This window comes from Actinia tenebrosa, unplaced genomic scaffold (genome assembly GCF_029948245.1).
Source record: "Actinia tenebrosa isolate PJP-AT-01 unplaced genomic scaffold, QUT_ActTen_1.0 PGA_scaffold5__44_contigs__length_20552954, whole genome shotgun sequence".
NCBI classification, from domain to species: domain Eukaryota; kingdom Metazoa; phylum Cnidaria; class Anthozoa; order Actiniaria; family Actiniidae; genus Actinia; species Actinia tenebrosa.
The window spans coordinates 12,181,389-12,200,503 of record NW_028292582.1 but is presented as its reverse complement, the minus strand read 5'-3'; the positions used below and the strand labels follow the sequence as shown (position 1 = coordinate 12,200,503).

The 19,115-nt window shown below is 42.2% G+C and overlaps 3 protein-coding genes across 5 annotated transcripts; 1 reads left to right on the top strand and 2 right to left on the bottom strand.

Annotated features, from left to right (window-relative positions):
• The first annotated feature begins 885 nt into the window (after positions 1–885).
• LOC148906556 (uncharacterized) lies at positions 886–2,035 on the top strand. Its single transcript, XM_089037767.1, has 2 exons — positions 886–1,253; positions 1,361–2,035. Exons 1-2 carry the CDS (start codon positions 1,012–1,014, stop codon positions 1,632–1,634), a joined length of 516 nt encoding a protein of 171 aa, XP_088893893.1. The 5' UTR covers positions 886–1,011; the 3' UTR covers positions 1,635–2,035.
• Positions 2,036–2,422: 387 nt separating this feature from the next.
• On the bottom strand, positions 2,423–8,788 carry LOC148906555 (uncharacterized). Its single transcript, XM_089038067.1, has one exon. The coding sequence runs from the start codon at positions 8,786–8,788 to the stop codon at positions 2,423–2,425; it is 6,366 nt and encodes a 2,121-aa protein (XP_088894193.1).
• Positions 8,789–8,890: 102 nt separating this feature from the next.
• LOC116296306 (uncharacterized) lies at positions 8,891–14,106 on the bottom strand. 3 transcript variants are annotated; one of them, XM_089037766.1, is made up of 8 exons: positions 12,161–12,297; positions 11,743–11,940; positions 11,284–11,470; positions 10,860–11,111; positions 10,491–10,662; positions 10,003–10,151; positions 9,725–9,922; positions 8,891–9,601 (listed from the first exon to the last, which is right to left on the bottom strand). In XM_089037766.1, exons 2-8 carry the CDS (start codon positions 11,887–11,889, stop codon positions 9,465–9,467), a joined length of 1,242 nt encoding a protein of 413 aa, XP_088893892.1. In that variant the 5' UTR covers positions 11,890–11,940; positions 12,161–12,297; the 3' UTR covers positions 8,891–9,464. The 3 variants fall into 3 exon arrangements, 2 of the variants coding, with proteins under 2 accessions (XP_088893892.1, XP_088893891.1); XR_016121297.1 differs by lacking the exons at positions 8,891–9,601; positions 9,725–9,922; positions 10,003–10,151; positions 10,491–10,662; positions 10,860–11,111 and adding exons at positions 12,743–12,983; positions 13,055–13,193; positions 13,282–13,449; positions 13,525–14,106 and having other exon boundaries at positions 11,362–11,470; positions 12,161–12,513; XM_089037765.1 differs by lacking the exons at positions 8,891–9,601; positions 9,725–9,922; positions 10,003–10,151; positions 10,491–10,662; positions 10,860–11,111 and adding exons at positions 12,743–12,983; positions 13,055–13,193; positions 13,282–13,449; positions 13,525–14,106 and having other exon boundaries at positions 11,440–11,940; positions 12,161–12,513.
• Positions 14,107–19,115: the final 5,009 nt, after the last annotated feature.

Here is a 19,115-nt window from a genome sequence, read left to right as displayed (position 1 = left end):
TAAAAAAAGTCTGTTTAGAGATTCTTTTCACGATAACGCGTTTAAAACATCAAATAAACTTCAGGTAATTTAACAAGAAATGTATAGTCAAAACGACGCTAACATGACAGTGTTGAGTAAATGACGTCACAGCGTAAAACTGCTGTACATAATGACTCGTTGGCCGTGACACAAAGAAATTAATGGCGGACGAAAATAAATCGTAAAATTTTGGCCCTTCCCTTTCGAATATTAGAAAGATATTTCAGTGAGAGGTTCTTAATGTGTTCAAGATTATTTCAGCAAAGTTCCAGCTCGAATGAAAGAGTTTTAATTTTGGAACAATTTTCGTCCAAGTGGCCCTTTAACTTAGAAGAGACTTTAATTAAAAACATGCTCACTTCTACATGGTTAAAAAAATTCAAACATTCACCAGACCCTCCACATTTTGGTATCAAAATGTCGGTCTTGAATAGCTTTTAAGCTATTAAAACACCTATTAAAACACCTTCCCGCCTTTCGATTTTATCCTCGGGTAAATACGACGAATAAACGTCCATCCGAACGAAGGCCGATTGTGAATGTCGTTAATTCGGTACCAGGCTCCAAAAATCACCGCGCGTCCAATGAAAATCTGGTTACGCCAAACATTGTCGATTTAAGCGTGCGTTTTTGACCACCGCGAAATCAGACGAGTGCCTATCACCCATTTTTTTTTACTTTTTGGACGAAAAGTATAATGCATGAGCTTAAAGAATCAACAAAAAAAATTAGAATATTACGCGTCTTTGCATTTTTTTTTCTCGTAAGAATGTTGGAATTGTACTAAAATGGCAATTTCGGTCGAGCGCGGTTGGGGACTGGTACCTATGACGTAGCAGGAGTAACCGGGTTACTGTGATTGTTCTCTTGAAGCCACAACTGTGTGCTTTGCCTGTTGATCTTGAGATTATTAGAATTTATTTACTGTAAAAACTGAATCGAAAATGTCTACGACTTCTTCTTCATCCGACGAATGCTCTTTCTCTGACGATGACTCAGAATTCAAACTATATTCCGGGATACTACGATGTTGATAACGAGAATCAAGCGTCGGACAACTTGTTGAGCAACGATGAAGATGAGGAGATTGATGATGTGGTTCAGCCGTATTCAAACGAGCCCATGGCCGACGAAGAGTGGCTTAGAGAATATAAGAAAAGACAGGAGGAGAAAGAACGTAGATTAGAAAGTTTGAAACACCGTTTAGCGGGGAAAGAAGAACTTAGCAACTGGTAAGATATACACGTATCGTAACCGAAGTCTGTGTCTTCGTTATTTCTGTAAAGATCACGATTGCACTAGGTGTGATGATCGATAATTTTTGCTGTGAAATTTGTAGGTGCTCTTGTGGAAAATGCTCTACAGCCTTCCTACAGAATGCGAACGAGTGCTACTGTTGTAAAGACATGGAAAAATGCAGCGATGCTCTTTCCGACCAGTGGGTACTCGAGGAAATGCAGACGCCACCGAACTGCATAACACTTCATCCAGCATTTGAAACTGTTTGTTTGGATAGATGGTCACTCAGGCTATCCGCCGGAAAATACAGAACTATAGATGGGAGAAGTTATCGACAAACCGGTTTGGAAGAAAAGGAAGTCAAGCGTCTTTGATTGTAGATAATCTAGCACGAAGTTCAGGCTATAGCTTGTCATACTTGTACCGATAGTATAAAGAATTCAGATATGAGCTAAATTTTATCGCTTGTGACCTTGAGTAGCTTTGTTTTATGAGCTCATTTTGTTTTCCCTTATCCTCAGTGTGCTTTTGCCAGCTTTATTTGTACCTCTGTGACCTGTTTACACCATAAGTTGCCATGCCTGTGATCAAATATTTTTGGACTAAATGTTTCAGAACAGTTTCTCTATTTTTCTGAGGAAAAAGTGCTTATTATTTTTTCACTATCAAGAGGAAGGTGCTGGCTAGCTCACTAGTAAAATATCTCTTTATTATTATTTTCAAAACCTGTGTAATAGAAAATTTGACGAATACACATTTCTAGTCTCTAATTCCAAGTTTTCTTTTGTGACTATTGCTTTGTCATCCTCATCATTATTGTGACGTTGTTTGCGTTCGGCGAGCGGTTTGATCGACGAATAACACCTTTCTGATCAACAATCTTAAACTTTACTTTAACCTTTTCTTGTTTACATCGATTTACATTGATCAACAATAAAAAAGGGATCACAAATGGGAATCAAAGGGATCATAAAGGATCATAAAGGGTCATAAAGGATCCTAAAGGGTTCGACCATTTGCCCGCCAACCTCCCTTCTCTCCGCTCTCGACCATGTGCTTCTATCCCATGATTTCACTCCACAGGTAACCCATTAACATTGCTCCCCAAAAATAAACATATTTTTTACAACAATAACAACAATGTCAATTTTTTATCAGTTCTTCATGGCTCCTCGTCGGGGATTCCCGGTTCTTCCTGTTCAGCTTCTAGGAGGAGGACCAACTTAGCAATTGGTCGATCCAGCGTTGAACCCTTGGAAGTACGAACCGTTACTGATCTGACGAAACCTTGATCATCCGAATGTGTAGTTATCACTTTAGCTAAAGGCCACTGACTTCGGGATGTGTCGCTGTCCTTTACTAGTACTATGTCTCCACTAACAAAGTTACGTCTCTTCCGTTGCCACTTGGGTCTTGCTTGTATGTTCTGCAGGTATTCTGTTTTCCATCTGCTCCAGAATTGATCCGTCAGATGTTGCACTCGTCGCCACCTCTTTCTGCAATACATATCCTCTGTTTGGAACTTGCCGGGTGGTGGTAAGACGATCTTTGACTTTCCGGTTAACAGCATACTTGGAGACAGCGGTATTGGAGACAGTGGATCGTTGATCGTGTCTACGGTGAGGGGACGACTATTTATAACTGCTTCAGCTTCACAAATAAATGTAGTAAGTGATTCTTCATCGAGTCTTGATCCATGTTCCTTCATCAGGGCTGCTAAGATGTTCCGAACTGACCGAATTTGTCTTTCCCAAGCTCCACCGAAATGACTGGCAGTGGGAGGGTTCTTGATCCAATCAATATCATTCTTTAGGAGTTCAGATCTAATCTTGTCGTCATCCATTTCGTCGATCGCTTTTTTCAACTCGTTCTCTGCTCCAACAAGATTGGTTCCTTGATCACTGTACAACTGTCTGATAGGACCTCTTCTTGCGACAAATCGGCGCAACGCTTGTATAAAAGAATCTGCATCCAACGAATGGGCTACTTCAATGTGTACTGCTCTACTGGATAGGCACGTAAATAATGCTCCATATCTCTTTACTTCTTTGCGTCCGATCTTGATATACCACGGCCCAAAATAATCCACGGCAGAATTAGTAAATGGTGGTGCGGCTTGCAGACGTGCATCAGGTAGGTCTGCCATCTTCTGCTCACCTACATTTCCGCGTAGGAAGCGACATCTCACACATTTGGCAAGCAAACTTCTAATCGCGTGGCCGCCACTGACAACCCAGTATCCGTTTGCACGTAGTTCGTTTAATGTGATGCCTCTTCCACTATGCTGTGTTCCTTCGTGATAATGGCGAATAATCAACGTTGTAACATGTCCCGACTTTGGGAGTATGATAGGATTTCTTATAGCATCATCTACTGCCGCTCTTCTGAGTCGCCCACCGACTCTGAGTATTCCGTTGGAATCCAAGTAGGGGTCTAACTTGTAGAGTGTACTAGACCTCATGACTGACTTCTTATCTTTGTCCAGTTTTCGACTTTCGCCTTTCGCTCGCGTTTCTATGTCCTTTAGCAATGATATGTCCTTTTCAAAGGCACTTGCTTGCGTAAGCTTGATAATTTCTGTTTCGGCTTGCTTCAAATCGCTCACTGTGACAGGACTACAACTCTGTTGGCGGTCTTCCTTTATGATGTTCTTTAACTGTTGTTTGTACTTTAGGCACCAGGCCACTACTGCTCTTGCTCTTGTCCACTTTGAGAATCTTTCTAGACGCTGTAGCACATTGCTCCTTTCTTGAACACGTTTAGCATGCACTATGACTTTCTTGACTTCTGGATTGTCATCATCCAGCTGGAGTTTACATGATGGCTGTTGAGGCCATTGTTCTTGTGACTGCCAAAGGAACTCCGGTCCACGAATCCATTTTGACTGCTCGACAAATTTTCTTGGCATCAGTCCTCTCGAACCTTCATCTGCTGGGTTCGAGGCAGACTCAACAAATCTCCAGCTGCCTGGGGACGTGAGATCTCTGATAATCTGCACCCGATTTGCTACATATACATGAAAACGTCGCGCTTCGTTACTTATGAAGCTCAACACTACTTGACTATCAGACCAGTAGAACTCTTCGAGACTTTCGTATTCTAGTTCTTTCTTTAGTGCATCAGCTACCTTTACTGATGTTGTGGCTGCTGCCAGCTCTAGCCTTGGGATGCTTACAGCTTTCTTTGGTGACACTCGTGCCTTGCCTGCCACGAGTGCACAGTGTATCTTGTTGTGTTCATCCACTAATCTTATGTATGAACACTGTCCATAACCTTTCGTTGACGCATCCGACAGGCTGTGGAGCTGTGCCGAGACGACTTTACCGAAATCTGGAGCCTTAAAGCATCTTGGTATGTTGAGCTGATCAAGACATGCAAGCTGACCTCTCCATTTGTTCCAACGCGTTTGGATGTCTTCGGGTACTGGTTCATCCCAGCTACATTCTTGACAAATGTCTTGAAGGATCTGCTTTCCGATTAGCACAACGGGGGCTATAAACCCCAGTGGGTCGTAAATTGAACTCAGAGTAGATAAGATACCTCTTCTTGTACAAGGTTGATTCTTTAGTTCAATTCTAAACTTGAAGGTATCCGACTCTATGCACCAGTGTAGGCCTAACGCTCTTTCTATCGGGAGCCTTTCTCGACAGAGGTCTAGATCCTTGACGTTGTCCGCTCGGTGTTCTTTTGGCACTGATTCTAAGACTTTGCGACTATTGCTTACGAACTTAGTGAGATTAAATCCGCCTCTTGCGCAGAGTGCCTTGACATCTTGCAACAACTTGATTGCCTTTTCCTCGTTTTCAACTGACTTCAAGGCATCGTCGACGTAAAAGTTCTTTCTTAGGGTGTCTACTGCCTCTTTTCCGAATTCCCTCGCATTATCTTCTGCTGTGCGTCTCAATGCGAAGTTGGAACAACCCGGTAATGAGACACCGCCAAAAAGGTGGACTGTCATATAGTATTCTTCTGGTCGATTGTTGAGATTCCCGTCAGGCCACCACATGAAACGCAGGAAATCTCGATCTTGATCGTTGACTCTGACTTGGTAGAACATTTTCTCTATATCACCCATAAACGCGATCTTCTCCATTCTGAACCTCGTCAGCATACCTATCATCTGATTCGTCAAGTTTGGACCTTGCAACAGATTGTCGTTTATGGATTCCCCTTGGTATTTGGCGGAACAATCAAATACCACACGAATCTTCTGTGGTTTCTGTGGGTGATATATCCCGTGATGGGGTATATACCAAACCTTGCCAACAGGAGTCTTTAATCTTTCAGGTGCAACCTTGACTGCATGTCCCTTGTCTACGAGGTTTGACATGAACGCTGTATAATCATCATGATACCTTTTATCTGTCAGTAGTCTCTTCTTTAGACTGTTCAAACGTTGCAACGCTTGCTCACGATTATTTGGAAGTTGAACGTTCTCACTCGTGAATGGGAGGGGCATTTCATAGTGATTGTCCTCACAGAGTCTAATTCCTTCTTCTGCCATCTTGATGAATCTGCGATCTTCCTGTGACATGCCTGTTCCACTTTCTCTTTCTGAGAAATCTACTTCGAACATTCGTGATACTGCTTGAGGGGTTATCAATTCCTTGGATGCTCTTTCTATGTTTATGTAGCCTCTCTCCGCAATAGAATCATCAGCTTCCTTTACTTGTATTCTATTACAATTGACTGAGGCCTTACCCCTGCTGCACACCGGACCGTTCACGTACCAACCTAGCAGAGACCGTACAGCGTAAGGACCGTCTTCATTTCCATGTATTACTTCTCTTGGCCGTACTGCGCTTGGGCAATTTAGTCCGATAAGGAGACCTACTTCTAGGTTTTCCATATAAGCAGGTATAAGTTCTGTCATGTTTAGCAGATGAGGCCATTCGTAGCCAATTTCCGGTCTTGGAATTTCTGCTCGATCTACAGGAATCTCCTTTCGAACGTAAGTTCTCGGTAAGCTTGCCTCTGCATCTCTTTGCGTGAAGTGAACTGCCACGAGGCCGTCTACAGCTTTCGTTTCAATCTCTTGACTACCATGTAGGGTGCCCAACAGTATGGTGGTTTCACTTCCAACCATGCCTAACTTCTGTAACGTCTCCGCCTTGACAAAGGTGCCGCCACTAGCATTATCGAGAAGAGCATAAACTTGAATTCTCTTATCAGGATTGTTCCTGTGATATAGCCACACTGGTACTATGCCCATACTCACTGGAATGTCACCTGCTTCCGTTACCTCACAGATTGCGGTACACGCGTTATTGACTTTGCCTTCAGTCTTGGTTTCGTTGCTCTGTGATGACACTTCGCTGCTCTTACTATCTTTATCGCCTTCACTGCCTTTGACACTCGTGTTCTTGGAAGATCCTTGAAGTGATGGTTTCCAATCGTAATCATGTAATGAAGTGGGATGCTTCCTGTTGCAGACCTTGCACGATCTCTTTCGTTTACAGTACTTCGAGGTGTGTCCATTGTTGTAGCAACCGTAACACAAGTTCTTTTCTTTGATAAAGTTCCTTCTGTCAACTAGACATTTTGCCTTGAATGCTGGACATTCATCTATGTCATGTAAGCTGGAACAAAACAAACAACTACTACCAGTGTTCATTACTTTAGCACTGTTGTCAACTAAAGATACGTTTGTAGCGAAACTTGAACCTTTACTTCTTTGAATCTTTCTTCCACCAATGGTTGGCCTTTCCCTTCGCGGTTCCTGCACTTTAACGGTATCCTCTGAGTAGATAGGATCTGTGGCTAGATCGGCTTGTTCGGCTACAAATTCCACGAAGTCTGCAAATTCGGCTATCCTTGACTGTGCATTGGCTATTCTGTTGGACTTTTCACACCACTTTACACGAAGATACCTTGGTAACTTCTCCCACAACTGACGCAGGACATGGGTTGTGTTTAGATCACTCATGTAGGCAATGCCTATCATTGCATTTCGTGCTTGTTCTAATGCAATAGAAAATTGCTGTAAACTAGCCCCGTCATTTGGTTTTACTGCAGGCCAATTGCAAAGCCTTGCAATGTATGCACTTGCTATCTTGAAAGGATTTCCAAAGTGTTTCTTTAGTAATTGCTTGGCTACCTTGTACGAGTCTTCTGACTTGATTTGCATGCATCCCTTCATTGGCTCTTTAGCCTTACCATCTGTATACTGTTCCAAAAAGTATAAGCATTCAATGGGGCTCTCTACCTTTGATTCTATTAGTGTTTCAAAGGCTCTAATAAATGCTGGATATTCCATTACATCCCCTGCGAATATGGGTGGCTTGTGTGAGGGTAACTGACTTCTGGTTTGATGCTTCACAATTAGTTCTGATAACTCATTCTGCTTTCTTTGTACTTCAATGAAGCTCTCTTGGGCGCTTTCATAAGCTTTGTGATCAAATTTGTCAGCTGTTTGTACTACTGCTGGGGTGCTCGTCCACCCTTTCATTGTGTGAGGGGGTCTGGGGACCCACCCTGAGGCTGGTGGATGCAAAGCTGAGCCTTCACTCAATTGATGTGCTACTATTGGGGTAACAATTGACGATGTGACATTAGCTACAAATGGTGCAGGGTTATTCTGCGATTCGCCAGATATTATTTGACTTGTATTGTTATTCCCGGCCAAAGAACTTGAGGAGGATGTGACAGTGCGTGGCATTTCTTTAGTTGCTATGGCAGCTGAGGAGATTTCAGCTGGATTGTCATTCTTGTAGCACTCATTCCTACCCTCACTTCTCACATGTTCATTCTCGTACTCTTCATAGATTCTTTCTTCTGTCTTAGCTTCTGCTAGCTCTTGCTTTAGCTGGAGCTCTTCAGTCGCTATTTGCAAAGCTTGTTTTTCCTTTAGGAAAGCTGCCTTAATTTCTAACGCTGCTGCTTTAGCTTTAGCTTCAATCAACTTTGCTCTGGTCGCTGAGGAAACGCGAGAACGGCGAGAACCTTGAGAAATTTGAGACTGTGTTTCGACAACATTTGCATATTTCTCTTTCACACTGTTTTGGAAATCTACAACGCTTTGCTTGAAATGAAATATTTCCTTATCATGAATACCATGCCATTCTTGGGCCAAATCAATGTCATGTTCGTCTTCTAATATCTCAATATAACGTTCGTGGACTTCTTGAAACTTAATAACTAGCTGGTCAAAATATCCCATCTCTATTTGTACGATTCTTTCGTTTTCAAGGTTAGATAACAATGGCTTGATTTTGTTCATCTGTCTGGTAATATTCGACAACGCGTACTTACGATTCTCCTTGCGCTTTTGTGTCTCAAATTCTTTACCTTTAGCTGTCGGAATCCTTTCTCTGGCACCAGTACAATTTTCTGCAGTCAAATCGCCTTCCTTTTTACCCATTGAACCGTTGAAATCCATTTCGTTGTTGTTCTCCGGGTGCTGTAGCGGCGAAATGACGACTGGCGAATTCGACATAAATTCGGTTGGAAGCTTTGGAATATTAACTGCTAAACTATTCATTAGACCAAGAAGACCAAATTCTTGAAATTCGTTCTCTATATTATCCATTTCTGCTGTCCATCGGTTGATCCTTCGCTTGGAGGCTGAACTCTCAGGTCGAACTGTGACGTTGTTTGCGTTCGGCGAGCGGTTTGATCGACGAATAACACCTTTCTGATCAACAATCTTAAACTTTACTTTAACCTTTTCTTGTTTACATCGATTTACATTGATCAACAATAAAAAAGGGATCACAAATGGGAATCAAAGGGATCATAAAGGATCATAAAGGGTCATAAAGGATCATAAAGGGTTCGACCATTTGCCCGCCAACCTCCCTTCTCTCCGCTCTCGACCATGTGCTTCTATCCCATAATTTCACTCCACAGGTAACCCATTAACAATTATTATGTGTAAACATGAACAATATAATAAAAACATTCTTTGCAGACATTATTTATAGAAATAAGAATTTCAATAATATTCATAATAATTTATAATATTCATTAAGCGACTTGTTTCTTTGTTTTAGGTTCATGAAGAAGTGTTGCTTACAGAGAATTTATACATCTGGTTTATGATCGTGTTGGAAAGAACAGAATACCACTTCCTGCATGTGCCTATCATGCAATAAGAAGCAAGTTTCAACCTAAAGACAGCAATGAATGTTTTGTTGGGTTTGAAGATGAGGATGAGGAAATGGATGATTAAATTAGAAAATTTCTACAACATAAAAATATAAATATCATGTAATGGTATTTCTTCTGTTTTTTGGACAGTCGAGAACAAATTTGTGGTTCTTCATCGGGTTTTTGCATAGTCGGCAACGTCTGGGTTGCTTCTCTGCTGGTACAGGTCTGTTGACTGGGACAGCCTCACCCACTGAAACATAAAAAAGTCAAACTTATTTAGAGCAAATAAAAAATATCTTCAGTAATACCACAGCCTATTGCTAAATGAAAATATTTTATTTGACCTTAATACTATAATACCAATAAAATATACCTGGTTCAGTTCCAGAGACCTCTTGCACCACCATTGACTTCCTTTTTTTCCACAACTGCAATGCTCCATTTCTAGATTGCTTCTCCAACATAGTATTCATGGGCGCTGGTGTCATGGCTTCCAATTCCTCTACTGCTGCAGGCAACTTTTTCTCTTGTTTGGTCTCAATAAATGTTGTGTAAATGTCTTCAATATAATCTGTTAACAAAACAAAGATAAGAAATACATGTAAGTTAAGGTCAAATATTTTAGAGCTAGTAGGTATACCGTTTTTATACCATGATTTGGCTTTACTCTAACACTCCGAACAGTTGCTTCGCCGTTTTTGAATTTGGGATAAACTATCCTAACTTGTTCTGTCCCATCTTCGCTGTGTCGGACATCACGTTGAAGGTTGTAATTAAAAAGGACAGCTGCAATTATGTGCCTGGAAAAAACAATTTCAAGATTTAAAAAAATAACTTTAATGTACTTTGTATTGACTGCTTTTACAAGTGGTAGGCTCTAAAGTGTGACCACTGTTGTATTAGCATGGTTTTATTGTTCTTCTGATGTTGATTTAATATTCACCCAGATGAAAGCATGCAAATACACTGTCACCAGTCACACTTTTGTGCCTTACATTATGATTGCGAGCTTGACTTTATTTGCACTATGCATTGTACAGACATATTTATATTCATTATGTCCATGATCATTAACTCCAAGTGCACACAAAGTACCCAGAGTACCTTACTTAGAAATGTATAATTCATTGATGATTTACCTGCAGTACATCCCTTGATAAGAGTAGGCTGTCATTTTTGGTGCATACTGGTTTACAACAGAGTGAAAACCCTCTAAACAACTTGTCTGGGCCAATGGTGATGCCTTCTTGATGCCCTTCATCAATGAGGGTTTCGTTAAGACAGAACACACTTTGTCGTAAACTGGTGTATCTACAGAAAAAGACATTGCATCAGCAAAAATAAGATTAAAAGATTGAGGTCCTTTTGAAATTCATTCAAAGACCTATGAAAATGGAGTAGTGGCATGATATGGGCAAAAGTTTTATTGGGTTAAAGGGAGAAAGCATTCTCTTTGAACTCACCATGAATAACCCTGGTTTTGCTTTAATTAGCAATGACATACATACCTTCTTCAAGCCATCTTCTATCCCCTATTAGCTCCTCATGTGCACACTCATTAAATTTGTCATTTTCTAGGTCAGAATGCTTGTTGATGATATAGGACAAAAATGAAACAAATTTGGCCCATATCAATTCCCCATCTCCAGATGGCGTGGAAGTGGCACTCCACAGCAGGTGATTTTCGCAAGGCTTGATCCAGTCGGACAGACATTCCCCATCTTTCTCCTTGCTGATCTTAGTTAGGACTTTGTGTACCTCTAAAGAAAATAAAAATAGCAATAAGTTCTATGATATTTGGAACAAGATAAAATTGCATAATAGATGCATAATAACTGTAAATCCTTTCCCATAACTTTGTTTTGAACTCTGCTTTGACATGCTGGCAAACATTAAGCAATATTCCTTTTAATATGATTCCAAACACTCAACTCTTTTGCAGATGCCACAGATCAAAGTAGTGTTTGATGTTCTTAAAATTTTCCCTCATGAATTTTGCAATGGACGTATGGCGATCTGTGATAAGGGAGTCGAAAGCAAGTCCAGATGCCACAAGGCTTTCCATGCATTTTCTAAATGCAAGGGGCTCCATTGCTTGGCTGTTACCTGCAACATTTCTCTAATATAAAAACAACAAAAGTGTAAAGAACAGACAAATTATCAAGGAAAAAAAGAAGAACCATCCACCTTAAGACAAAAGAAGTCCCTGAATTTGTTAGCCAACATTACCAAGGTTTGTTGTTGCAAGCATACCTCTGTTTAGAGCCCTCCCCACCCCTGTGTGTGGGCAGTCCCTTGTTCCACTTACGAAAAAACATGAATGCAAGTGAATAACTAAATTCCTGGAATGTTTGCAAAGTATTATTGTTTTTATGCATAATCATTTTGTACCTGAGTTAATGAGAAGTCAAAGATAAGGGGAACAGTACAACAGAAAATGGTATATGCACAGTACTTGGCACTATGGCCCATACTATCGTGGCGCCCATCTCCAGCAACAACCAATGGCTGCCCTGTTTCTTTCAGCTTGGCGAACATGTCTTGCTGATATTTTTTCCAGTATAAATGGATTGTGGGAAACAATTTCGTCTGTCAAAAAAAGTGAAAGAAGCTTTCAAATTGGTTATTTTTATTATGTAATTACATATGTGAGCATAACTAGTTAGTAGTAGCAGCAGTAGTAATAATTAGTAGCAGCTGTTAGAAGCTAGCATTTATGTTATTATTAGCATTAGCATTATTTTCTTATATGCACATAGAAATTAAGGCAATACACAGACAAAATACAGTCACATGCACATGTACTCACAGCTTGGTGCTTGAAGTAAGTCTAGGGTAATGCAAGCCAGGCCCATGTTCTTGAAGACTTGAATGACTTTTGATGGAGAGGCCCCTGAAACCAAGATCGAAAAGCAAAGCAAGAAATTCATGGCTGGCATCTTGGTTGCTGTCATGTTAGGCTGGCTTTCCCAGGTATTCCTTGGTGATGGACAATGGGGGTTGACACATATGGTGGTAATCTGGACCATTGTTCCAAGGGCAGTGGACTCTACAAAGGGCTTCTCAGTCTTGCATGCAGGACATATATTGAACAGCAGGAGCAGCCTAGACAGGAACACTATAAACTTTGGCTGGGATCTCAAATTGTCAGAGTCCTTGGTCCTATAACATAAGGGAATTCAAAATGAATATATGTTGGCCAGGCCTTACAAATACATTCATTCAAGAGTTTATTATTGCTCTCGAAATAGTTATTATGAAGGGCACAAATCCTTTTCTGGAAACAGATTGTGTAGAGTGTTACACCTAAGAACACATATTAGACATATATTAACAAATAGCTATTTTCTTTTTGCTCTTTTCTATTTTCTCGTTGGTGAACCTAACTTACTTTATGACTTGTGGTTTTTCATCATCTTGAGTTGTTTCTGCATCCGTCATATCTGTCTCCGTTTCAGTTTCGGTTTCCGAGAACAATTTATACTCTGGAGAAGAAATCTGTGGTTCTTCTTCGATAATCATATCTTCGTCCTCGCCCTCGCTCTCCACAGCTACGATTTCATCATGAACAGGTTCCTCGGTGGTCACGTTCTCTGAAGTGGCTGTCATGCCAGAACTTTCAGTTACAGGTACTGTGTATGTGAATAAAACCTTGCTTCAATACCGAGACAAAATAATAATACTATGGACATAAGTTTCAAACCTTTTAGCTCCCGAATTTTAGTTTGCTGTTCTTCTATTTTCTTTTTTAGGTCGATGATCTTGTTTCGGAGCTGCCGATTATGACTGCACAATTTCTTGCAGCCCAAACACTCTGGTGTTTGACAGGAAGCATCATGAAACTACAAAGGAAGAAAAATTATGTTTTTAGGATCGGTAAACAAGTTTTGATCCTGAGAACTAATACTTTATCTGCAACAAACGACTTACAGGCTGTTCAACAGGAGTAGAGAAGTCGGCTGGTTCACTGTTACTAGAGCAACATGTTGTCGTATTGTCTTCTGGCGTCGTCGTTTGTTCAGGATCTTGTGGGTCTTGCTCAGTACCCGGCACATGGTTATTTTGATAAATTGTTTCCTTCAGCAATTCCCTTACGATCTACATGGAAAATAAAGACAAAATTGTGAGCTGAAAACAGATCCAGTTAAGCAAAAAAGAACATGACATACTTACCCGGCGATGCCCTCTCGTGGAGCTAGAAGCATTGTTGACTTGTTCGCTTGGTTCTTCGTCTTGTTTCTTGTGGATGGATGGAACAGCGTCTTCTTTTAAGACAGTACTGGGTACAAACGGCGTCCCAGGAATAGATATAAAACGGCTTTCAAAGTCCTCGGCCCGAAAATGCTCTGAACAAAGTCGAGAGTTTGCAGTCGGTGACCATTTTGCACGCTTCGTGCGGATAAAGTTGACCCACAGTCGTCTTCGTTTCTTGTCTGACTCGTTGTCGTTGGGAAATTTATGAAGTCCGATGTTCTTGGAAGTATCAGGAACATTCGAACACCCCCCAGCAACACATCTGTACGGCATATTCTCTTTCGAAACGCGACATAAACTAAATAAGAATACTCGAATTGCGAAGAACTATGATATTTACTACTACGAAGCTGTCTTTCCGTCTTTTACCAGTGTTCATGCAAACCCGTCTTACTCGCGTACGTCATTGATCCAGGACCTCAATTCATCAATTTGCTCGGCCAAAAAAGCACAGGAAGCTGAAAACATGTTCTTTCACCTGTTTTTTTGCCTTGGGAAAGTGTCAGAAACGGTAAAAAATGAAATTTTTTTTTGAAATTATTATTCCCAGAGGGTTGTACTTTTCGTCCAAAAAGTAAAAAAAATGTGTGATAGGCACTTTAAGTTCTGTTAAACAATTCACTTAAAACAAACGTCTGATTTAATGGCATGTATAAAAAAATGACATGACGTCACTGTATTGTACGGTGGCTTGTAAGGGCCAACCACATACAAAAAAACTTGCCTTTTATCGCGCGATAAAGCCTCTCTGATTATCGCGCGATAAAGCAACTTATCGCGCGATAAAACAACTTATCGCGCGATAACAAAACTTAGTCACTATCGCGCGATAAATATCAACTTATCGCGCGATAAAACAACTTATCGCGCGATAACACTTTACTAGTGTTCAGGCTCCTACGGTCATTACGCAGTAGTATAGGGAATGGGGGTTCCAGCGCAATCTCAACACGGGGTAAGACCCGCGTCAAAAATCCACCTACGGACGACCCCCACTCCAAGTGTGGTTGAGGGCAACAGCGCACTTAAATATGTTAGTCTATATATGGAGTGCGAAGAATGTAAGAGAACTTTTAAGAAAGAAGCGGATTTGAAAAAGCATTTGAAAATGAAGACGAAGTGTATGAGCAGTTATGATTGTGGATGTGGTAAGAAGTTTGAGACTAAGGTTAAATTGTTTTGGCATTGTCAGGACTGTGAGTACGACTACGACGACCTAAAAAGTGCTTGGTATTAGGTATAAAATATTTCCTATTATATAGATGGAATCCCAAAGCAACTTCAGCACGGTGTCAATACCCGGTAACGGTGAGATTGACGTTAGACAGTTTTGGCGTCAGTCAGAAAGGAAGGTTAAAAGGACTCTCCGAAAAGGTATAGAAGAATTAGGAGCCCTGAAAGCGAGCATAATGGTAGAAGTAAGTTTGTCAAAAGACGAGGTAATGACGACAGCAATGTTGCGATCAAAGTCGTTAGTGATATTAGAATCCACGAATCTGGATAGGTCACTCAGTGAAGCCTTAGAAGCAATAATGGAGTCGCTGTCTAACTACACGAAAGAAGGATCGGGTTGGACAGTAGAGGAGGTTGAAGGAATAGAGATAAGTATGGCCAGGTACGTACCCATACGAGGGGGGAGTTACGTACCGCTACCAACGTGGGTAGAAAGGAAGAAGGCTATTGTAAACGTGAAGAATGAAGACAATCGATGCTTTATGTGGGCAATCAGGTCTGCACTGTATCCAGCAGAGAAGGATCCCTGTAGGACAAGTAAGTATCCCACAGACGATTTAGAGTGGGATGGTGTGGAATTTCCCAGGCAGTTGATAGACATCCCCATATTTGAGGAAATAAACGATCTAGCAATTAACGTTTACGGAGTCAGAGAGCAGACGATAGTACCGTTAGTTCTGTCAAAAAGTAAAGGAGAGCGCGTACATTTATTCTACCACGGCGGACACTACTCATGGGTTAAACACATTAGCAGACTATTCTACAGACATACTAAGCACAAAGGCAAAAAGTACTTCTGCGACTGCTGCTTGCTGTCATTTACATCCTTAAATGCCCTAAAGAAACACGATGAGATCTGCCGCGGAGTCGAAGAAGTGGCGCAACGGATCCAGATGCCCACCAACAAAGAGCTTTCATACGCAAACCATCCATAGCAGATGCAAGTGCCTTACGTGATATATGCAGACTTCGAAGCGTTGATAACTAAGGAAGAGCAGAAACGTGGTGCCACGAATAAGGTAGGATTACACGAGATCTGCTCCTTTGGTTACATAGTAGTCAAATCAGACGGTAAAGCAAACCCTCCTGTGATTTACCGAGGTAAGAACGCAGCTAATGAGTTTCTAGAAGCATTGCGAGAAGAGGAGGGGGAGATAAGAGAACAATTAAGACGTCCAAAGAAGATGGAATTCACCAAAGAGAACCAGGAGGCTTTTAACAAGGCAAAAAAATGCCACATTTGCCAACATACGCTTCTTCAGTTTGGAAGACGAGCCAAGAAAGCGTGGGATGAAGATGGAAAGTATCTAGGAGAAGCTCATTTTAAATGCGGGAAGTATGCTAAGAAAGGTGAGAAGCCGGGAAAGCCCTCCACGCACTGCATTCACTGCCACAAAGCATTTGTTGAGGATTTCTATGTGGATAAGGTTAGGGATCACTGCCACATCACTGGTAAATACAGAGGAGCGGCTCATTGGAAATGCAATATAAACTTCAAAGTAAATCCAGATATGGAGATTCCGGTGTTCTTTCACAACCTCCGCGGTTACGACTCCCATTTGCTACTACAAGGAACAGACGGCTCCGACGTCAAATGCATACCCAACAACAAAGAGCGCTACATGTCCGTAACTGTGGGTAAGCTAAAGTTCTTAGATTCGCAGCAGTTTATGGCGGACTCCTTGGCAAACCTCGTAAAGTATAACACCAACTTTCCCATTTCCAGTCAATATGGTGCGGAAAGGAAAGGAGTCTACCCATACGAATACATGGATTCCTGGGATCGATTCAAAGAGTCCCTACCACCCAAAGATCGCTTCTACAGCACCCTAAACGAGTCCGGCATAAAGGATGAGGAGTACCAACATGCGTTAGACGTGTGGGAAAAGTACTCCTGTGAGAACATGGGGGACTACCACGACATCTACCTAAGGTCTGACGTAGTGCTGCTTGCAGACGTTTTCCAAAGCTTCAGAAAGATGGCTATAGAATATTACGGATTGGATCCCGCTAATTTCTACACGGCTCCTGGGCTCAGCTGGAGTGCTTTGTTAAAGAAGACAAATGCGCAGTTGGATCTCCTAACGGAGTACGACATGTACCGCTTTATGGAAGACGGTATTCGTGGCGGCGTATGCGGACCCAGCCGACGTTACGCCCGCGCAAACAACCCCTTAGTAGAGCACGACCCAGAGAAACCAACCACATACATTTACTACCTGGATGCGAATAACCTTTATGGTTGGGCAATGTCACAGTACCTACCTGTGAGAGACTTCGAATGGGATCCAGTGAAGCCGATAGACTTCTACATGCAGGTAGGAAAGGAGGAAGACAAGGGTTACGTTTTAGAAGTGGATCTGGAGTACCCAGAGCGCCTGCACGACGAACACAATGAGTTCCCCTTAGCACCAGAAGCGATAGAGATACCATTTAAGCAGCTAAGTCCGCTGCAAAAGCAAATGTGCCCTGGTTACAAACCGTACAGGAAACTAACTATGAACCTGATGGATAAGAAGAAGTATGTAGTACATTACCGCAACCTGCAGTTCTACGTGCGACACGGAATGCGCGTAGAGAAGATCCACAGAGTCCTAAAATTCACGCAGGAACCCTGGATGCGCCCCTACATTGACTTTAACACGCAAAAGCGTACCGCAGCGAAAAATGACTTCGAGAAAAACCTCTTCAAACTGATGAACAACAGCGTGTTCGGAAAGACAATGGAGAACATCCGCAAGCGCGTAAGCGTAAAAATAGTCAGCACCAAAGAGGAAGCAGAAGCATACGTGTCACAGCCAGGCTTCGTTAGATACGTAGAAATGCTGAACTTCTACGTGATTCACATGAAAAGGGCAAACCTCTTACTAAACAAGCCCGTTTACACAGGCTTTACGGTGCTGGATCTATCGAAGCTGCTTATGTACGAGTTCTACTACGATAAGCTTAAGCCAAAGTACGGAGACCGCTGCCGCCTCCTATACACAGACACCGACTCCCTAATTCTAGAAGTGCAAACGGAAGACGTTTACAAAGACTGCCTCCCCGACATAGACGAGTACGACACCAGCGGTTACCCGAAGGAGCACTTCCTTTACTCTGCGAAGAATAAGAAGGTAATTGGGAAGATGAAAGACGAAATGTTAGGAAAACCCATAGTAGAGTACGTGGGTCTGAAACCAAAGATGTACAGCGTGCTAAAGTTAGACGGCGTAGAAAAGAAAGCTAAAGGCGTAAAAAAGTACGTGGTTAAGAAGGACATTACGCACGAGTCCTACCTCAACGTATTACGAACACGCAAGGAACAGCGGCATAAGATGAACAGCCTGCGCAGCTATGGTCATCAGATACATAACGTCACGCAGGAGAAGGTGTCACTGTCTGCATTTGACGGTAAGCGATGGATGTGTGATGACGGAGTGCATACGATAGCATTCGGACATCACACGATAAGCAGTTCTTCCATGACGAACCCACGTGTGGGGCCATCGTGAAGATAATACAAGATGGGCTGACCCTTCTTAGCTATTACGCTTCGGATCTGGTAAGTTTCCAAAGACCAATTAGGATCCGTAGCTCTTTTGGATCCTCCTTCTAATTCACCCGGTCCGTAGAGATATCGGACTGTGACATTACCTAATTTTTTTTCATGGGGGAAGACCGCCCTCGAACTTCTGACGTAGGACTTGTGTTCCACGTGTTTCTTCTTCATAGCATCCTTGGGTTTTATCCCCGTAGCCCTGGCCGCCTCGTTATTTAAAGCCGCGACGACCTGGGGAAGCCTCTGTGTCCATTCCCTGTTGCGTTTGGAGGGATCTTCCAGCTCTTTCCAATACTGGTACCCAAAGAGGCGCTCGGCCAAGGTCTTATTGAATCTTTCGACGATGCTCTGGCCCCTGTGGTACTCTGCCTCGGCTCTCCTAATCTTAGTGTCGTGGTCTTTCAGGGTCTTAGTAACCACGCCCATGAACTCTGTCCCCGCATCCACTTGCAGCAGCTTAGGCCATTTCAAGACGCGCTTATAAATCCTACCTAGGGCTTCTGCGACTTCCCCAGAATCCTTACTGGTTATGGGTTCGGCGTCCTTGTATCTGCTTGCGATATCAACTACGGTCAAAGCGTACCTATAGGTCTTCTTTCTCACCTTGTCGTGCGGTAAGAAAAGCAAATCTGCCTGATGAACTTCATTAGGGGTATTTACGGTGAAGCTGGGCCTGGGAATGTACTTCGGCACGGGAAGATAAACCTGCCAGATGGTTTGTTTTCTTAGCCAGTTC

Bases quoted from the DNA above. Each gene is read 5' to 3' on its own strand.
- LOC148906555 (XM_089038067.1), bottom strand. From the start codon at position 8,788: ATGGATAATATAGAGAACGAATTTCAAGAATTTGGTCTTCTTGGTCTA.
- LOC116296306 (XM_089037765.1), bottom strand. From the start codon at position 13,878: ATGCCGTACAGATGTGTTGCTGGGGGGTGTTCGAATGTTCCTGATACT. The intron at 13,450-13,524 runs GTAAGTATGTCA...TTTTCCATGTAG, and splicing joins CCACGAGAGGGCATCGCCGG to ATCGTAAGGGAATTGCTGAA. The intron at 13,194-13,281 runs GTAAGTCGTTTG...CTTCCTTTGTAG, and splicing joins CTACTCCTGTTGAACAGCCT to TTTCATGATGCTTCCTGTCA.
- LOC148906556 (XM_089037767.1), top strand. From the start codon at position 1,012: ATGACTCAGAATTCAAACTATATTCCGGGATACTACGATGTTGATAAC. The intron at 1,254-1,360 runs GTAAGATATACA...TGAAATTTGTAG, and splicing joins AAAGAAGAACTTAGCAACTG to GTGCTCTTGTGGAAAATGCT.